General features: G+C 41.0%; 1 protein-coding gene across 1 annotated transcript in view; it reads right to left on the reverse strand.

Moving 5' to 3' along the window:
- Positions 1-516: 516 nt before the first annotated feature.
- nfyc (nuclear transcription factor Y, gamma) overlaps positions 517-21,645 on the reverse strand; it is a 42,768-nt gene continuing 21,639 nt past the window's right edge. The window contains exons 4-7 of the mRNA XM_073034494.1: positions 15,685-15,798; positions 6,530-6,625; positions 3,677-3,768; positions 517-724 (exon numbers count right to left, since the gene is read on the reverse strand). Coding sequence (XP_072890595.1) covers positions 517-724; positions 3,677-3,768; positions 6,530-6,625; positions 15,685-15,798 — 510 coding nt within the window. The remainder of the gene's footprint in view (positions 725-3,676; positions 3,769-6,529; positions 6,626-15,684; positions 15,799-21,645) is intronic.

Genomic DNA, 21,645 nt, shown 5'->3' on the forward strand with positions numbered 1-21,645 from the left:
CAGAATAGTGTTATAGTTACACAGGCAAACAATAGGTGCAAGGTCATAATGAGGTAGATCAAGCGTTCAATAATTTGGGGAACAGCAGGACAGACCTAATAGCATAGTCTAGTAACAGCAGAATAGAAGCTGATCTGGAGCCTGGTGGTAGGTACTTTCAGGCCTTGGTATCTTCTACCTAATGGGGAGGTGGTGAAGAAAGAATGTCTGGGATGTCTGGGGTCTTTGATTATGCTGGCTGTTTTACTGAGGCAGTGAGAATTGTAGACAGAGTCAACAGAGGACTGGCTGGTTTCCATGATGTGTTGAATTGTGTCCGCAACTCTCTATGATTTCATGCAATCACTGGCAGAGCAGTTACCATACCGAGTTGTGATGCAACTGAATAGAATGGTTTCTATGGTGCATCAATAAAAATTGGCAAGCATCGATAGGGGAAATGCCAAATTTATTTAGCTTCTTGAGGAAGTAGAGATAATGGTGAGTATTCTCGACAGTGGCATCAACAAGTTTGGATCAGGACAGGCCACTGGTGATGTTCACTCCTAGCAGCTTGAAGCTCTCAACCCTCATGATCTCAGGACCATTGACGTAAACAGGAGCTTGCCCAATGCTCCCCAGTTTAAAATCAAACAGGTCTTGTGAGCTCAATTCAGCAAAACACAAGACCTGTTTGATTTTAAACTGGGGAGCATTGGGCAAGCTCCTGTTTACGTCAATGGTCCTGAGATCATGAGAACATAGGAGCAGAATTAGGCCATTCAGCCTTTCAAGCCTGATCCGCCAATCCAGCATGGCTGATTTATTATCCTCCTCAACCCCATTCTCCCGTCTTCTCCTTGTCACCTTAATGCCATGTTGAATATAGAGCCATGACACCATGTCACCAGGCTCTCCATGTCCTTCCTGCATTTCAGCTCACCGTTCTTTGAGAATCAGCCCACTGCAATAGTATTATCTGCAAAGCTGTAGGCAGAGCACAATCTGACCATGCAGTCAGGGTATACAGATTAGTGCAGAGGGCTGAGGAACCAGGATGGAGGATAATTGTTGTGGTGTTGCTGTCCTTATTAACGGGGTCTGTTGGACAAGAATCCAGTTGCAAAAGTAGGTGATAAGTCTCAGGTCGAGGTTGGAGATGGGCTTGTTTGGAATTAGAGCATTGAAGGCACAGATGCAGTCAATAAAGTCTAATGCAGGTGTCTTTACTGTCCAGATGCTTGTTAGGTCAGGGTAGGAGGTGTCTGCCATCTGTTTTGGTAATAGGCAAGTTGCAGTGGATCAAGTTTTTCTGGGATGCTGAAGTTAATGTCAGCTATAATCCGCTTCTTGAAGCACTTTCTGATGGTGAATGCCAGCCACCATGTGGTAGCCATTAAGGCATATTATCTTGCTTCCCTTGCATAGCTGGATGGTAGTGGTCTTCTTAAAACAGATAGGAACCCCAGATTGAAGTGGAGAAGAGGTTAAAACATTTCTGCAAATATCCCCACCAACTGATCTGTGTAGAATCTAAGATCATAGCCAAGGACACTATCCAGGACAAATTATGCCAAGAGTAAATGTGAATGTCTAATATTAAATAGACACATAAACAAAACAAACAAACCATTAGTAACCCACCTCAAGAGAATTTCAATTGTACCTTGAAGGCAACAGAACATGAAAATACTTTGATAAAACTTAACAAACTGAGAAGTTCCAATTTATATTTAAAAATCTGTACAGAACAGACATTTCAAAATAAATGATGTACAGTCAGTTTATTTCCTAAATCAGTGATGCAAGTGTCAAGTGATGGAAAGGACCCACGTGAGGTAATATACATGCTAAGTTACAGATGAGCACGGGGGGGGGGGGGGGGGCGGGGCGGGGGGGTACAAGGGTGACGAAGACAGATAGAAGAAAGGAAAAAGACAAATGTTTATTGAACCTGTACTAACATGAAGTATTTCATAACTGGACCTTCGAAAACAATACTACGCTCTAAAAATCAGTATTACTGCATGTCATAAAGCACAGGATAGCAGACTTCTTAAAACTGCAGGTAATTTCTGAGCAGCCACAATTCACTGAAGCAATCAGCAGTCAACAGCTGCAAACATCTGACTGAAAGCCCTTTAACTGCTGCACAGCTTCCAGTCAAGGATGTTTACAACAGTATAAACTGCCAGTAACCAAATCCATCAAGACTAAAAAGATTAATAAACCAAGTTGTAAAAATCAGAAATCACTAAATTAGATTTGATCAGCACAATACAGGAGTTCTGATCTGATCAACTTGATAGCACTACAGAGTCACCAAATATCCCAAAAATGAGGCAACAAACATGAAAACCACTCTCAGACATCAAAGTCATTCAATGACTAAGAAGTTACAGTGCTTGACTGGGACAAAAACCCAGAACCCTCTTCAAAAGCTATTTCCAAACTTGTGTGACAGGCAGATCCAGAATATTACAGTCAACCATTTCAGAAGGTGGTCTAATTGTAGCTTGAAAGCTGCACATGGCTTCTACAGCCTGAACGCAGCTCTCAGAGATTAATGATAAACATGATCGGTTCATCAGAAGTGGATCAGGGTGCAACAATGCCCAATACACTTGGTCCTCCAACCTCAGAAGAAATGCCATAAAATACTGTACAAAATTTCACAAAATAGTATCAGATAGCATTCAGCCATTTTGCTGAAATGATCAATGTGTTAGAGGCGATTTCTCTGGAGAACATTTCTCAAGAATTTAGGGATTGTAAATTACATTTTAAATCATCCATAGCCCTATATTAGCTACATGACAATTTAAGGCACAGTGGAAAGATGTTTCTGTGTTCACTGTTGAAGATGGCAAGCCACTATCTCCTATGGGTATCTGCAAAGCATTATTCACTTACTCATTATTCATAAGCAACTTGGAAACATCACTATGAAAGTGAAGCAGAAGGGAAAAGGCAAGATTATGACATTAAAGTCAAACCCAAACAGCTAACGAGCACCAACTTTCAGCATGAAAACTGGTAGAACAGCAGAAGTGAGTTTGGTTACATTGCACGTGATTAGGAAATGAAGAGATTAACTTTTTAAAAAATTTGTATGACAAAACTTCAGCAATGAATAAAGCAAACTTCAATTTTGTAATGTTAGAATATTTACCCATTCAGTGATGCAAAATGGTTTTTCTTTTATATAGTTAGGCTTGCTCTCATTGAGTACAGTTGAAAGACAAGTCATAACTTTTTGCCAACTATGTTTCTGCATGTTAATTGAAGGAAGAAATGGTGGACCTAGTGTTGCTGAAAGAAACAAACTGATGTTGATATAAAGAAAGCAGTTAACAAAACAGTGGAAAATGCCGGAGGGTCAGCATGGAAACTTTTCAGTGCTGCAGTGGGTGAGGTACCTGAAAAGATAGGATAAAAGTAGTCTTTGTCCGACTCTTGAAACAGCCCCAAATATCCAGAATATTTTCCCACTCATTACACCATCCATCATGAACATTCTGCCAGCAGAAGCTAAATATAAAAATAATCCTAGAAATCAATTTCTTCTGTTTATATGGGAAGAGGCAAAAAAAAAATCACCTATACGTGGAACTACTCCACAGCAAGGTGGATATCTGCCAGCAGTATCTCAAGTATGTTTGTGGAAACTACTGGAACACATCATTGCTTTCCTTACAAAAATGGGAAACTTCTCTCCACAACTTGATATGTATGCAGGATCCGATAATTTTTACTGTTATCAGACATCTGGAAACATTCAAATGGACACTGCAAGGGAAGAGTAAGATTATATCACACTTTAAAGAGTATTCATCTTTCAGAAGTTCTGCAGATAGTCAGTATCAAGAAATCTCACTTTTCTCATCATGGTAAGGCAAACAAATGACCAAAAATCCAAGTAGGAAAATGCAAACTCTAGGAATTTTAGGAATGGTTGATGACTTTCAGTGCATGTGTGAAGATCTTCAGGAAGGGAGTGATCACAAATGCTGTGTCATTATTATAACTACAGAGATATCTACCATAGAAACAGAATCAATGGAGTTCTAGAAGAATCAGACTGAAGGTGATGCACAAACCAGAGTCAACATTCAACTTCTGGCAGAGTGTGCCAGGAACAAACCCCAAGACCAGTGTGCTGCAGATTTTGATTTCTTACATTACTATGAAGTTGGTAAAATTAAGATGTTGTGCAACTCTTACCAAGTCAACTGAGTTCCATTATGACAACACATCAGATTTCTAAAGGACAAATAGGATGACACAATGCACACAACGAACACAACTCCAGACCCAACATTAACTAGCCATGATGCAGCAAATATTTGTTGTTTCTCTTTATTAATTCAAAACATTGCCAGTAAAATGTGGTATAACACCGTGAACGTTGAATCCCTTCAACTTCTTAAAGTTATCACTTGCAGCTCCAAACACCAGTAGATTTGGCTACCTTAGCCTACAGAAATATAATCCAACATAAAACGCACAGAAACAGGAACAGGAGTAAGCCATCTGGCTCATTGAGCCTGCTCTGCAATTCAATAAGATCATGGCTGATCTGGCCATGGATTCAGCTCCATCTACCAGCCTTTCCCCAAAACCATCAACTCCCCGCTATGCAAAAATTAATGTGCGCTTTAAATGTATTTAATGAAGTAGCCTCTTCTGCTTCCCCAACTGGAGAATTCCACAGATTCACTACTCTGAGAAAAGCAGATCCTTCTCATCTCCATGCTAAATATATCCCACTGAATCTTAAAGCTATGTCCTCTAGATCTGGTCTCACCAGCGGAAAACAACTTTCCTGGCTCTATCTATCCCTGTTCAAATTTTATATGTTTCAGTAAGATCCCCTCTCATTCTTCTGAATTCCAGAAAAATATAGTCATGGACGATCAATCTCTCCTCATAGGTTAGCTGCTTTTGCATGCCTCCAAAGCCAGTATATCTTTCCTCAAGTACAGACGCCACAACTGCATGTAGTATTCACCAGTACCCTGTACTGTTACAGCATAACCAAATACAATACGTGTAGCACTGTTCATTTTGCCATTAAGAATGTGCATGATTCCAATAAACAAAGGCCTAGCCTCTTTTAACTATCAAATATTACCTCAGTAATAGTAGTCCTAAGTATGCAATCAAGATTTAATTAAAAACTCATTTTTGTACAAAGGTTGAATCAGTACATTTCAAGTGATACTGATATTCATTCATGCAAGCACATAAAAGTCAAACAAACATTAAGAAACTTCTATTCAATTTAATCAATTCAATTCAGTCAATTAATCAACAATCATTTACTCCCTTTCTGAACTACCATGACAAGAACGAGTGAGAAGATAGTGTATTTTAAATAAATTGGTACTTCGGGATTGTCCAGAGACTTGATATTCAGAGACTTTTAGTGACAAGGTAACATAAACATCTAACTGAAAGCCGTACTTATCACATCAAGCTTTCAGTTAAAGATGTTTACATGACCTCTGCACTAGACTGCAAATGTATGTACCAAGGAGAAAATGGCCAGCACAACTTTAAAATTAAACAGATGACTATTAAAATCAAACATATACCATCCAGCCATTTGGGTACAGAGACATTTCTTTCAAATGTTCACCTTTGACTATACTTATTGGAGGCCAGAGACATAATTTGAAACACAGAGAGCCAGTCAGTAACTATAGTGAAAGCCATCGACTGCCTGCCAGGAACACTGAAGTAGTAACGCTTGGACAAGAATTTACAACCAGTTCAGTACAGATTTGTTTTGTTTGAAACACACTGCACACAAGCATAATAACAAATCCTCATATACTTATTTGGATCTTAAGAAAACTGAAGGACAACTGAAACTGCTAAATTCCAATCACTTGTTAACTAAGCTTTATCTGTGGGTAAAATACATGTGGTCCAGATTATTACCCAAAATTCAGTACTTTTAAGAAAACCTTAAAAAAACAATATTTCAGTGAATTTTTAATTCCCTGTGAAAATAGAATTCAGAATAAGCAGCATCTTGATCTTTTAAATAAGCCCAACAAAACAATCCATTTCTGCAATACTTGAAATAGAACAAAATTAAATAATTCTATTTTCACTTTTTCTAAAAAACTAAGACACAAACTGTCACATTTATCAAAAAGTAGAAGGCATTTTAAAAGACCTGTTCACTTGTTTTGTCACCAAAAGACACTTGGGTATTACTGAAGAAAAAACAAATGTTTAATAGACAGTGACCGGAAATGACTCCTCCCTAGGACAGCAAGACACCCTGGCATTCCCACCACCAATACTTCACACCAACACACAATGTACAAGGACAAGATTGCCACCAAATATCATCATTCTTTAAAAGGGTTAAGTGGTGCATAGCCACAACTGCCAACTTTAAAGGAACAAGTATAAATATTCAGCCACCACCATTCTTAGTGATCAATGATACACAACCTACACTAATAGATTTGAGAGCTCAGTATGTCTGAGAAGTGCAAATTTGATTTATAATAACCCTGTTTCTCCTCCTTACCTGCCGTTTTGGGGGCTTCAGCTCATCTCTAGGAACAATGTCAATCAGAAAATCAAACTGATCGAACTTTGTGATGGCCATAGCAATATCATTCCTCTGTAAAAAGAGAAACATGAAAAATACTTCAGAAGCAGGCAAAGCCACAATACTGATAGCAATACAATACCAATATGCTGACAGGGAAGGAGAAATTTCCCAACAAGCATCAATTTATTGGGAGTGATGGAGTGAAGAGAAGTGAGGAGGTTTAAGATATGTAGGATCAGGTTTCTACAGGTTTACCAAACACAATATCTTCACTCCACATTTCACCTCACTTTCAGAATCAAAGCAAACTTTCAGCACCTGAAATAATGCCCAGTTTGGGATTTACTAATGGAGTGCAGTCCATTACGTTCTAAGGAATGTACAAAAAAAATTCTAAGATGATTTTACCCTGTAAATTTTAACAATTATACGCTACAGAAACCAGGCTGGCATTATTCTCTATAGCATATAATCAATCAGTAATAAAATGTTTTAATGTAATTAACTCAAAAATCAAAAATAAAACCAGGTAATAAATTCAACATGTCATCCAGGTCAAAAATTGTTTTAAGTATTCAATAATTATACCATATTATAAACAATGGCCCCTTCAAAATATTATTTATCCAAAGAATGGGCAACACCTAAAAACTTGAAATCCTTGGCCAATAGAATTAAAACACAAAAATAATAGAATCCTCTTTCAACTGCACCCCTCAGCAATCAAGGCAGAGGGTAAATCAGAAACTGGAAAGTCCGTTTAGAGCTGTACACTGGCCTGATTTCTCAAACTCATTCACTGCAGCTGCAAATCAATGCAACAACTCCAGGCAAACAGTGCAGTGAGAGAAAGGAAGTACAGCTCCTAACCATAGCGACAGAGGACTCGATAGTTAGAGGTACAGATAGGAGGTTCTGTGATTGTGACAGAGACTCCCGGATGGTTTGTTGCCTCCCGGGTGCCAGGGTCAGGGATGTCTCTGAACACATGCACAGAATTCTGAAGTGGGAGGGTGAGCAGCCAGATGTCATGGTACACATCGGTACCAATGACGTAGGAAGAAAGAGTGAGTATAGAGAACTTGGTAGGAAGTTAAAAAGCAGATCCTTGAGGGTAGTAATCTCAGGATTGCTACCTGTGCCACATGCCAATAAGGATAAGAATAGGATGCTCTGGAGGATGAACACGTGGCTGAGGAACTGGTGCAGGGGGCAAAGTTTCAGATTTCAGGATCATTGGGACCTCTTCTGGGGCAGGTGGGACCTGTACAACAGGGACGGGTTACAACTAGAGGGGGACCAATATCCTTGCAGGGAGGTTTGTCAGTGCTATGGGGGGGGGGGGGGGTTTATACTAGATTTTCAGAGGGATGGGAACCAGAGTGACAGAGTAGATAGTGGAGCGGGGGTGAAAATAAATTATGTTAAAAGTTTCATGCAAAGTCACAAATAGAAGGGTTATGTGTGGTGGTAATAATCTTTTGAGGTGTGTCTATTTCAATGCGAGGAGTATTGCGGGGAAGGCTGACGAGCTGAGGGCATGGATTGACACGTGGAATTATGACATTGTAGCCATTAGTGAAACTTGGCTACAGGAGGGGCAGGACTGGCAGCTTAATGTTCCAGGGTTCCTATGTTTCAGACGTGATAGAGGTAGAGGGATGAAGGGTGGGGGGGGTGGGGGTGGCACTGCTAGTCAGGGAAAATGTTACAGCAGTGCTCAAGCAGGACAGATTAGAGGGCTTATCTACCAAGGCCATATGGGTGGAGCTGAAAAACAGGAAAGGCATGACCACATTAATGGGGTTGTATTATAGACCACCCAATAGTCAGTGAGAATTGGAGGAGCAAATCTGCAGAGATAACAGACAACTGCAGGAGACAGAAAGTTGTGATTGTAGGGGATTTTAATTTTCCACATATTGATTGGGACTCCCATACTGTTAAAGGTCTAGATGGGTTAGAGTTTGTAAAATGTGTTCAGGAAAGTTTCCTAAATCAAAATATAGAGGTACCGACTAGAGAGGATGCAATATTAGATCTCCTATTAGGAAATGAGTTAGGACAGGTGACGGAAGTGTGTGTAGGGGAACACTTTGGTTCCAGTGATCATAACACCATTAGTTTCAACTTGATCATAGATAAAGATAGATCTGGTCCTCGGGTTGAGGTTCTAAAGTGGAAAAGAAACAAATTTGAAGAAATGAGAAAGGATCTAAAAAGCGTAGATTGGGACGGGTTGTTCTCTGGCAAGGATGTTGTTGGTAAGTGGGAGGCTTTCAAAGGAGAAATTTTGAGAGTGCAGAGTTTGTATGTTCCTTTCAGGAGTGAAGGCAAAGTGAATAAGAATAAGGAACTTTGGTTCTCTAGGGATATTGGAACTCTGGTAAAGAAGAAGAGAGAGATGTACGACATGTATAGGACACAGGGAGCAAATAAGGTACTTGGAGTATAAAAAGTCCAAAAAAAACTTAAGAAAGAAATCAGGACGGCCAAAAGAAGACATGAGGTTGCTTTGGCAGTCAAGGTGAAGGATAATCCTAAGGGCTTCTACGGGTATATTAAGAGCAAAAGGATAGTAAGGGATAAAATTGGTCCTTTTGAAGATCAGAGTGGTCAGCTATGTATGGAACCAAAAGAAATGGGGAAGATCTTAAACGGGTTTTTTGCATCTGTATTTACGAAGGAAACTGGCATGGAGTCAATGGAGGTCATGGAACCAATACAGATTGAAGAGGAGGTGGTGCGTGCTATCTTGAGGCAAATCAGAGTAGATAAATCCCCAGGACCTGATAGGGTATTCCCTCGGACCTTGAAGGAGACTAGTGTCGAAATTGTAGGGGCCCTGGCAGATATATTTAAAATGTCAGTATCCACGGGTGAGGTGCCGGAGGATTGGAGGATAGCTCATGTTGTTCCGTTGTTTAACAAAGGCTCAAAAAGTAATCTGGGAAATTATAGGCCTGTAAGTTTGTAATAGGTAGTAGGTAAATTATTGGAAGGAGTACTAAGAGATAGAAGCTACAAGTATTTGGATGGATAGGGACTTATTAGGGAGAGTCAACATGGCTTTGTGCGTGGTAGGTCATGTTTAACAAATCTATTAGAGCTTTTCGAGGAGGTTACCAGGAAAGTGGATGAAGGGAAGGCAGTGGATGTTATCTACATGGACTTCAGTAAGGCCTTTGACAAGGTCCCGCATGGGAGGTTAGTTTGGAAGATTCAGTTGCTAGGTATACATGGTGAGGCAGTAAATTGGATTAGACATTGGCTCAATGGGAGAAGCCAGAGAGTGGTAGTGGAGGATTGCTTCTCTGAATGGAGACCTGTGACAAGTGGTGTGCCACAGGGATCAGTGCTGGGTCCATTGTTATTTGTGATCTATATCAGTGATCTGGATGATAATGTGGTAAATTGGATCAGCAAATTTGCTGATGATACAACGATTGGAGGTGTAGTGAACAGTGAGGAAGGTTTTCAAAGCTTCCAGAGGGGTCTGGACCAGCTGGAAAAATGGGCTGAAAAATGGCAGATGGAGTTTAATACAGACAAGTGTGAGGTATTGCACTTTGGAAGGAAAAACCAAGGTAGAACATACAAGGTAAATGGTAGGGCACTGAGGAGTGCAGTAGAACAGAGAGATCTAGGAATACAGATACAAAATTCCCTACAAGTGGCATATCACAGGTAGATAGGGTAATAAAGAGAGCTTTTGAAACATTGGCTTTTGTAAATAAAAGTATTGAATATAACAGTTGGAATGTTATGGTGAGGCTGTATAAGGCATTGGAGAGGCTGAATTTCGAGTATTGTGTGCAGTTTTGGTCACCGAATTACAGGAAGGATATTAATAAGGTTCGTCTACCTGCTGAACCTTGTCTACGCCCACCTGGACAAGCAGGCGAGCACTGTGAGGGTCATGTTTTTTGACTTCTCCAGTGCGTTCAACACCATTCGCCCTGCTCTGCTGGGTGAGAAGCTGACAGTGATGCAGGTGGATGCTTCCCTGGTGTCATGGATTATTGATTACCTGACTGGCAGACCACAGTACATGCACTTGCAACACTGTGTGTCAGACAGAGTGGTCAGCAGCACTGGGGCTCCACAGGGGACTGTCCTGTCTCCCTTTCTCTTCACCATCTACACCCCCGGACTTCAACTACTGCACAGAGTCTTACCATCAGAAAATAGTTTTCTGATGACTCTGCCATAGTTGGATGCATCAGCAAGGGAGATGAGGCCGAGTACAGGGCTACGGTGGGAAACTTTGTCACATGGTCTGAGCAGAATCATCTGCAGCTTAATGTGAAAAAGACTAAGGAGCTGGTGGTGGACTTGAGGAGGGCTAAGGCACCGGTGACCCCTTTTTTCATCCAAGGGGTCAGTGTGGACATGGTGGAGGATTACAAATACCTGGGGATACAAATTGACAATAAACTGGACGGGTCAAAGAACACTGAGGCTGTCTACAAGAAGGGTCAGAGCCATCTCTATTTCCTGAGGAAACTGAGGTCCTTTAACATCTCCCGGACAATGCTGAGGATGTTCTACAAGTCTGTGGTGGCCATTGCTATCATGTTTGCTGTTGTGTGCTGGGGCAGCAGGCTGAGGGTAGCAGACACCAACAGAATCAACAAACTCATTTGTAAGGCCAGTGATGTTGTGGGGGTGGAACTGGACTCTCTGATGGTGGTGTCTGAAAAGAGGATGCTGTCCAAGTTGCATGCCATCTTGGACAATGACTCCCATCCACTCCATAATGTACTGGTTAGGCACAGGAGTACATTCAGCCAGAGAATCATTCCACCGAGATGCAACACTGAGCGTCATAAGAAGTCATTCCTGCCTGTGGTCATCAAATTTTACAACTCCTCCCTCGGAGTGTCAGACACCCTGAGCCAATAGGCTGGTCCTGGACTAATCTCCACTTGGCATAATTTACTTATTATTTAATTATTCACGGTTTTATATTGCTATATTTCTACACTATTCTTGGTTGGTGCAACTGTAATGAAACTCAATTTCCCTCGGGATCAATAAAGTATGTCTGTCTGAGAGTGCAGAGAAGGTTTACAAGGATGTTGCCGGGACTTGAGAAACTGAGTTACAGAGAAAAGTTGAATAGGTTAGGACTTTATTCCCTGGAGCGTAGAAGAATGAGGGGAGACTTGATAGAGGTATACAGGATTATGATGGGTATAGATAGAGTGAATGCAAGCAGGCTTTTTCCACTGAGGCAAGGACAGATAAAAACTAGAAGACATGGGTTAAGGGTGAAGGGGGAAAAGTTTAAAGGGAACATTGGGGGGGGGCTTCTTCACACTGAGAGTGGTGGGAGTGTGGAATGAACTGCCAGATGAAGGGGTAAATGCGGGCTCACTTTTAACGTTTAAGAAAAACTTGGACAGGTACATGGATGAGAGGCGTATGGAGGGATATGGTCCAGGTGCAGGTCAGTGGGACTAGGCAGGAAAATGGTTCGGCACAGCCAAGAAGGGCCAAAAGGCCTGTTTCTGTGCTGTAATGTGCTATGGTTCTATACTGTCTTGTCAAGTCACTTTTAATGTCCTTTCGACCATAACTGCTGGTACAGTACATAGTAAAAATGAGACAACGTTTTTCAGGACCATGGTGTTACATGACACAGTACAAAAACTAGACTGAACTACATAAAAAACAACAGAGAAAGCTACAGTCAAATGGACCATGATGCCATCCTGTTACCTTACGAGCAAAACTCACTCCTATTAGACAATCACAGAACAGCAGCACCTCAGTTCCTTACAACAATGGAAGACTCCTGCAATATTTTTTTCCATTACCGTACTTTGTTTTCTAGGGTAACAGCACCCCAGCAAGCCTTGTCCAGCTTTCCAACGATACCATAAGACAGAGGGCAGCATTAGGTCATATAGACCATCAAGTTTGCCCCACTGTTCGATCACGGCTGATTTATTATCCCTCTCAACCCAATTCTCCTGCTTTCTCCCTGTACCTTTTGATGCCCTTATTAATCAGGAACCTATCAACTTCTGCTTCAAGTATACACAATGACAGCTTTCTGTAGCAATAAATTCCACAAATTCATCACTCTCTAGGCTAAAGAAATTCTTCCTCATCTCTGTTCTAAAGGGATGCCCTTCTATTGTGAGGTTGTGCCCTCCAATCCTAGAGTCTCCCACTATTGGGAATATCCCACACTTATCCACTCCATCTAGACCTTTCAATATTCAGTAGGCTTCAATGAGGCTTCTACTCACACTTCTAAACTCTAGCGAGTACAGGTCCAGAACCAAACACCATCATGAATTAAGCTTCATTCCCAGGATCATTCTCGTAAACCTCTTCTGGACATTCTCTAATGGCAGCTCATCCTTGCTGTACATTCACTGCAATGAGGAGCAATTGATAGCAAACTGGATATACATTCCAGTACTCCTTCAGCAAAAGTGCTTTCTACAAAGTTGACCGAAGTTGAGCTTTATAGCAGGTTCAAGTGCAAGGGAGCTTTAAAGTCGCACCTTAAACAGTATTTCCTTCAACGAGATACTGTACAGTATATAAAATTAATTCCCAATAAAATTATGTACACCAAATAGATTAAACTTGTATCTTGATTAAAAGCGGTTATCAGCTTTCCAAGCGGCATGCTGACACCTACACCATTCAAGTCAAAGAGCTTGAGCTGCAATGGCTTGAAACAAGCATTAAGGTTAATGCCTGTTCAGAAATTCTAATGTAAATTCACATCTTTACTATTATGCTATAGATATTTAGCAGTTCTGTAAGAGCAGTCTGCTTTCAGCTGTTTGGGTTATCGTTGAAGATAAGGGACAATGAGGAATGTGTGCCATCCATTAGGACGGTGGAACTGGGGGAGGATTTTTGGTGAGGGATATTAAAGTTGATCTTGGAACTTCTGTTTAATGGGAAATGAGAGAAGACGCTGGGGAGAACTGGTCGTAGGATACGACCCGGTGGGTGACCCGTTTGTTCAAGATGGATTGTAAGGAACTTTCGGAAGATGATGTGTGTTTTCACGCAGACCGAGAGCCCAACGCGCGAGTGACAGGGAAGCTTCAACTTGTGCACATTTGACTGTTTAATTATAATGGGCCTTATTTTTCTTTCCTTTACTAAACCTTTAGTTAAGCAAGTTTCATAAATATAACACCCCACATCATGAAGACCCTGGAGAGACTTGTTATAGAGCAGCTCTGGCCTATGGTTAGGCCACACTTAAACCCCTTCCAATTTGCCTATCAGCCCCGACTAGGAGTTGAGGATGCCATCGTCTACCTACCGAACCGTGTCTATGCCCACGTGGACAAGCCGGCGAGCACTGTGAGGGTCATGTTTTTTTACTTCTCCAGTGCGTTCAACACCATTCGCCCTACTCTGCTGGGTGAGAAGCTGACAGTGATGCAGGTGGATGCTTCCTTGGTGTCATGGATTATTGATTACCTGACTGGCAGACCACAGTACGTGCGCTTCCAACACTGTGTGTCAGACAGAGTGGTCAGCAGCACTGGGGCTCCACAGGGAACTGTCCTGTCTCCCTTTCTCTTCACCATCTACACCTCGGACTTCAACTACAACACAGTCTTGCCATCTTCAGAAGTTTTCTGATAACTCTGCCATAGTTGGATGCATCAGCAAGGGAGATGAGGCTGAGTACAGGGCTACGGTGGGAAACTTCGTCACATGGTGCGAGCAGAATCATCTGCAGCTTAATGTGAAAAAGACTAAGGAGCTGGTGGTGGACCTGAGGAGGGCTAAGGCACCAGTGACCCGTTTCCATCCAAGGGGTCAGTGTGTACATGGTGGAGGATTACAAATACCTGGGGATACGAATGGACAATAAACTGGACGGGTCAAAGAACACTGAGGCTGTCTACAAGAAGGGGCAGAGCCGTCTCTATTTCCTGAGGAGACTGAGGTCCTTTAACATCTGCTGGATGATACTGAGGATGTTCTACGAGGCTGTGGTGGCTAGTGCTATCATGTTTGCTGTTGTGTGCTGGGGCAGCAAGCTGAGGATAGCAGACACCAACAGAATCAACAAACTCATTCGTAAGGCCAGTGATGTTGTAGGGGTGGAACTGGACTCTCTGACAGTGGTGTCTGAAAAGAGGATGCTGTCCAAGTTGCATGCCATCTTGGACAATGACTCCCATCCACTCCATAATGTACTGGTTGGGCACAGGAGTACGTTCAGCCAGAGACTCTTTCCACCGAGATGTAACACTGAGCGTCATAGGAAGTCATTCCTACCTGTGGTCATTAAACTTTACAACTCCTCCCTCGGAGTGTCAATAGGCTGGTCCTGGACTTATTTCCACTTGGCATGATTAACTTATTATTATTTAATTATTTATGGTTTCATATTGCTATATTTCTACACTATTCTTGGTTCGTGTGGCTGTAACGAAACCCAATTTCCCTCGGGATCAATAAAGTATGTCTGTATGTCTGTCTGTATTATTCCTCTAGTTACATGCAGTGTGCTGTCTGTTATTTGTTGGCACTGAGTTGTAATGGGGTAGCAAATTACAGCATCCACACAAACTGGACTGCATCTTTCCTAGACTTGTGCAGCCAGGGAAACCAACGGGGTTTCATTAATAAAAATATATAAACAGTGTCTGAAATAATAAAATTCCACTTTTAAGGATTAATTCTGAAATATTTCCTGTCTTTCACACTGATCAGAAATGCTGGACATTCACACATTTGGACAGATGCATGGATAGGAATAGCTTAGGGGAAAGGGCTGAATGAAGGCAGAAAGGCTTAACTAGGTTGTGTTTTTTAAAATCAGTGCTAAAGGGCCAGCTTCAATGCTATATTACTTTATGAATCCAGTTGAATCGACATCTGAATCCTGTCCTGAAGAAAGTGATCAGTTGAAGAACGGTCGCTTGGTCAATCTTATCCAATACTGGATTATCACAATAAAAACAGAAAATGTTGGAAATACTCATCAGATCAGGTTGCATCTGTGTGAAGAGAAAGAGCTAGTATTTCTATTCTTAGCCCCCTTCAACTGAACTTACTTGCTAGACTATCACAATATGACTTAACCTCACTCAAGTTTGCTATTTAACAAACCTAATTTTCTGAAGTACCTGCAGGGTCCTGCGTTTGTTATCTTCAGTATGTATCCATGCTCGTAAGGATAATTCAGTAATGAAAATTTGAGCTGCTTTTGCAAACAGCACTGGTGCCTCTGCACTGATCATCTGCAAGAGAAAAAGAGCATGTGGAGATTATATTGAAAAAAATTCTCCTGTCATGTGCCCTTTATATAACAGGCCAATCAAAACACTCTATTTCTAATAAATAACAACGGCTTTGGTGTACAAAGCCCTCAGATAGTCCTACTGCTTACAGAAGGTTTCACAACCAAAGATGTGGTTGTGTTGGAGAGAGTCCAGAGGAAAGTTACGAAGAAACTGCCAAGAGTGGAAAATTGTAGCTGCAGGGAAGGATGGGGGTTGGATAAGGCAAGGACTCTTGACCGATCCCTGATTTAGTGTTCTCATACAATTTGAAACTGACCAACTTGCAGTCTGGGTTTTAGTTACAAATTTATAGATAATTCAGAAAGTAATATGCTAATTACATTTATGCTAGTTACATAATTACAATATGCTAATATGCTAATAGGTAACATTTCAAAATCCTTTTCTGCTACTCCTTCTACCAGGAAATGACTATGTGGACAAACTTGCAAACTTTACATAATTGTTGAACTGACTTGAGGTGATTGTCTTATAAACCATGAGATATTTACCTGCACTTAAACACCATTGTGGAATATACAAATAGTAATAAGAGCAAAAACAAAACAAAAAGGTAATAAGAGCAAGACTGCATTACTTTATGCTTTCTTCCACTGAGTCATTTTCATTCCAACTCTCTACCTTTCTTTGAATTGTAGACTTAGTGACTAATCTACATGCAAGAATTTCAAAAACATCCTGCTAATATTCATATAGATTTACCTCAAATATCATACTTTCATTAATCCTCGTTACATGATTCAATTAGTCACACACAACCTTCTCTCAATAAATCAGTCTTGCTGTACTTGATAAACCTCTGCTGCACTAAATACAGATTTATGCTGCCGTTGGGAGCTTTTCCCAATAATTTGCTTGCTGATTGACTGGTTAGTAGTCACTCAACCTTTTCTTTCTTCTCCTTTGAGTAATGGTACCATATCAGCCTTCTAGTCCACCAGTACCAAGGCTATTACAAGAATTTCAAACTTTTTAAAAAACTGATACCTGTATTATTACAACAGCTCTTGTAAAGACAGATACCAAGCATTCATCTAAAACCATATCTATATTTTCCATTGCTATATAGAGTCAACAGCATGGAAATCAGGTCCTTTGACCCAACTCATGAATGCCAACCAAGCTGCTCAACAGAGTTGGACTCATATCCTTCTCTAACCTTTTCTATAAGCTGATTACCTTTTTATAGTTTCCAAAGGCCCCAATTCTACTTTCCTCTATGTTACAGATTTTATTCATTACACATCTATAGATTCTCATAGCTTTTATTTCATCCTTGCTTATCCTATTTGCTCCATTTTTCCAAAATATGACCATTTGTTTCTTTAAACAGTCTTTTTCAGATACTTTAACTATCTGGAGAGTCTCATCCTTTTAATGTAAATGTATTTAGTATAAAACTTTGCAACTTCTTCCTGGAATGGTTCTCACTACTCCAAAACTAATTTACCTTGAAGAAGCTATTTCCACACCATTTTTGTCAAATCATATCATCTTATTGAAGTTGATATTATATCTAAAAAAAAACATTCATCCTCATTCTTTGAATCACCGGCATCCAATTAAAGCTTTCCCACTGATACCCCAACCATAGGGTAGGGTCTATTAGGGGTAAAAAGTAACCTGCACAGCATAAGATTCTGAATGAATACTCTGCAACTGTCTTCAAAGAGGAGAGTGGAAGGTGAGAGGTTCATGTCAATGTTATTGGTAGAGAACATTGCAAAATACTGTAGAAGATAAGCAAAGTTTGAAGTTCAGAATCTTTGAAAGTAGGTAAGTTAACTTGTCAAATGAAATACACATCTCAGACTGCTCAAAGAACCAACGGTAGAAATTGCAAAGGTTTGAACTGTTATTTTTCTATTTCTTCTTGCCGCATGAATTACGCCAAAATGACTGATGGACAATTAATACTGATTATTTAAAAAGGAAAGCTGGAATACATGTAATTTTAGAGTTTGTTTAATCTTAGTAGTGTGCACTTTACTACAATCCATTCTAAGATGGATCAGATCCATAATTCCTTGAAAGTGAGCTCACAGGTAGATGGGGTCATTTGGGCACATGGTGCTATGATTTATGAAGACCAGAGTACAGAAGTAGGATGTTAAAATTGTACAAGATGCTGAAGTATTGTATGCAGTTATGGTCAACTACCTACAGGAAGGACATCAATAAATTTAAAGAGAGCAGAGAAAATTTACAAGGACGTTACCAGAGCTTGAGGACCCAAGTTACAACATTAAGTTACTGCAGCATTAAGGCCAACAGGCTACAGGACAGTTCCTTTCACCAGGCCATCGGTTTATCAATACACATGATCTGATTGCATATCTGACTGTACATACATGTACACAAAACAATTACGTGTACAATCCTAGTGCTTGCACAATATCCTTCCACATTTCCCTTTCCCATGCCTCCTTACTTTCTCAATAATAAGCTTTGCATGGGGTACCTTATCAAATGCCTTGCTAAAATCCATATACACTATATCTATGGCTCTACCTTCATCAATCTGTTTAGTCACATCCTCAAAAAAATTCAATCAGGCTCATAAGGCACGAATGACCTGCCTTTGACAAAGCCATGCTGAATATTCCTAATTATATTATGCCTCTCCAAATGTTCATAAATCCTGCCTCTCAGGATCTTCTCCATCAACGTACCAACCACTGAAGTAAGACTCACTGGCCTATAATTTCCTGAGCTATCCCTTTCTTGAATAAGGGAACAACAGTCGCAACCTTCCAATCCTCCGGAACCTCTCCTGTCCTTACTAATGATGCAAAGATCATTGCTAAAGGCTCAGCAATCTCCTCCCTCGCTTCCCACAGTAGCCTGGGGTACATCCCATCTGGTCCCAGCGACTTATCCAACTTGATGCTTTCCAAAATCTCCAGCACATCCTCTTCCTTAATATCTACATTCTCAAGCTTTTCAGTCCACTGCAAGTCATCCCTACAATCACCACGATCCTTTTCCGTAGTTAATACTGAAGCAAAGTACTCATTAAGTACCTCCGCTATTTCATCTGGTTCCATACACACTTTTGCATTGTCACACTTGATTGGTCCTATTCTCTCACATCTTATCCTCTTGTGCTTCACATACTTGTAGAATGCCTTGGGGTTTAACTTAATCCTGTCCACCAATGCCTTCTCATGGCCCCTTCTGGCTCTCCTAATTTCATTAAGCTCCTTCCTGCTAACCTTATAATCTTCTAGATTCCATCATTACCTAGTTTTTTGAACCTTTCTTAAGCTCTTTTCTTCTTGGCTAGATTTACAACAGTCTTTGTACACCACGGATCTTGTACCCTACCATCCTTTCCATGTCTCATTGGAACATACCTACCCAGAACCCCATGCTAGTACCCCCTGAACATTTGCAACATTTCTTCCATATGTTTCTCTGAGAACATGTTTCCAGTCTATGCTTCCAAGTTCCTGCCTGATAGCCTCATATTTCCCCTTACTCCAATTAAACATTTCCCTAACTTGTCTGTTCCTATCCCTCTCCAATGCTATGGTAAAGGAGATAGAATTGTGATCACTATCTCCAAAATGCTCTCCCACTGTAAGACCAGACACCTGACCAGGTTCATTTCCCAATACCAGATCAAGTGCAGCCTCTCCTCTTGTAGGCTTATCTACATATTGTGTCAAAAAACCTTCCTGAACACACCTAACAAACCCCACCCCATCTAAACCCTCACTCTAGGGAGATGCCAATCAATATTTGGGAAATTAAAATCTCCCATGACAACCCTGTTATTATTACTCCTTTCCAGAATCTGTCTCCCTATCCGCTCCTCGATGTCCCTGTTACTATTGGGTGGTCTATAAAAAACAGTCAGTACAGTTATTGACCCCTTCCTATTCCTAACTCCCACCCACAGAGACTCCATAGACAACCCCTCCATGACCTCCTCCTTTGCTGCAGCCGTGTCACTATCTCTGATCAGCAGTGCCACACCCTCAACCTCTTTTGCCTCCCTCCCTGTCCCTTCTGAAACATCTAAAGCCTGGCACTTGAAGTAGCCATTCCTGCCCCTGCACCATCCAAGTCTCGGTAATGGCCACAACATAGCTCCAAGTCTATCTCCAATCAATGGAGTAGAAAGCTCAAGAAGAGATCATACAGTATGGCCAAGTGAAATAGGAATTGATATGAAAGGAGAGGGGAGTAATGAATTATAAGTATTATATATGAATGCACAAAGTATAAGGAATAAAGTAGATGAGCTTGAGGCTCAGTTGGAAATTGGCAAGTACGATGTTGTGGGAATAACAGAGACATGGCTTCAAGCGGACAGGGCCTGGGAAATGAATATTCAAGGATATACATCTTATCAAAAGGACAGACTGACTGGCACAGGGGGTGGGGTAGCTCTGTTAGTGAGGAACGATATTCAGTCCCTTGCGTGGGGGGACATAGAATCAGGAGATGGAGAGTCAGTATGGATAGAACTGAGAAATTCTAAGGGTAGAAAGACCCTAATGGGAGTTATCTACAGGCCCCCAAACAGCAGTCTGGATGTAGGGTATAAGTTGAATGAAGAGTTAAAATTGGCATGTCGCAAAGGTAATGATACAGTTGTCATGGGGGATTTCGACATGCAGGTAGACTGGGAGAATCAGAATGGTACTGGACCCCAAGAAAGGGAGTTTGTGGAGTGCCTCTGAGATGGATTCTTAGAACAGCTTGAACTGGAGCCTACCAGGGAGAAGGCAATCCTAGATTTAGTGTTGTGCAATGAACCGGATTTGATCAGGGACCTCGAGGTAAAGGAACCATTAGGAGGTAGTGACCATAATATGATATGTTTTAACCTACAATTTGAGACAGAGAAGGGAAAATTGGATGTGTCAGTATTACAGTTGAACAAAGGGAACTATGGAGCTATGAGGGAGGAGCTGGCCAAAGTTCAATGGAACAATACCCTAGCAGGGAAGACAGTGGAACAACAATGGCAGGTATTTCTGGGAATAATGCAGAAGGTGCAGGATCGGTTCATTCCAAAGAGGAAGAAAGATCCTAAGGGGAGTAAAAGGCAGCCGTGGCTGACGAGGGAAGTAAAGGGCAGTATAAAAATAAAAGAGAAGTATAACATAGCAAAGATGAGCAGGAAACCAGAGGACTAGGAAGCTTTTAAAGAGCAACAGAAGATAACAAAAAAGGCAATATGCCAAGAAAAAATGAGGTACGAAGGTAAACTAGCCAAGAATATAAAGGAGGATAGTAAAAGCTTCTTTAGGTATGTGAATAGCAAAAAAAATAGTTAAGACCAAAATTGGACCATTGAAGACAGAAACGGGTGAATTTATTATGGGGAACAAGGAAATGGCAGATGAGTTGAACGAGTACTTTGGATCTGTTTTCACTAGGGAAGACACGAACAATCTCCCTGATGTAATAGTGGTCAAAGGAACTAGGGTAAAGGATGATCTGAAGGAAATTTATATTAGGCAAGAAACAGTGTTGTATAGACTGTTGAGTCTGAAGGCTGATAAGTCCCCAGGACCTGATGGTCTGCATCCCAGGGTACTTAAAGAGGTGTCTCTAGAAATCGTGGATGCATTGGTAATCATTTTCCTTCAGGAACAGTTCCTGCTGACTGGAGGGTGGCTAATGTTGTCCCACTTTTCAAGAAAGGAGGGAGAGAGAAAACAGGGAATTATAGACCGGTTAGCCTGACGTCAGTGGTGGGAAAGATGCTGGAGTCAATTATAAAAGATGAAATTACAACACATTTGGATAGCAGTAGAAGGATCAGTC

This window comes from Hemitrygon akajei, chromosome 32 (assembly GCF_048418815.1).
Source record: "Hemitrygon akajei chromosome 32, sHemAka1.3, whole genome shotgun sequence".
Taxonomy (NCBI): Eukaryota; Metazoa; Chordata; class Chondrichthyes; order Myliobatiformes; family Dasyatidae; genus Hemitrygon; species Hemitrygon akajei.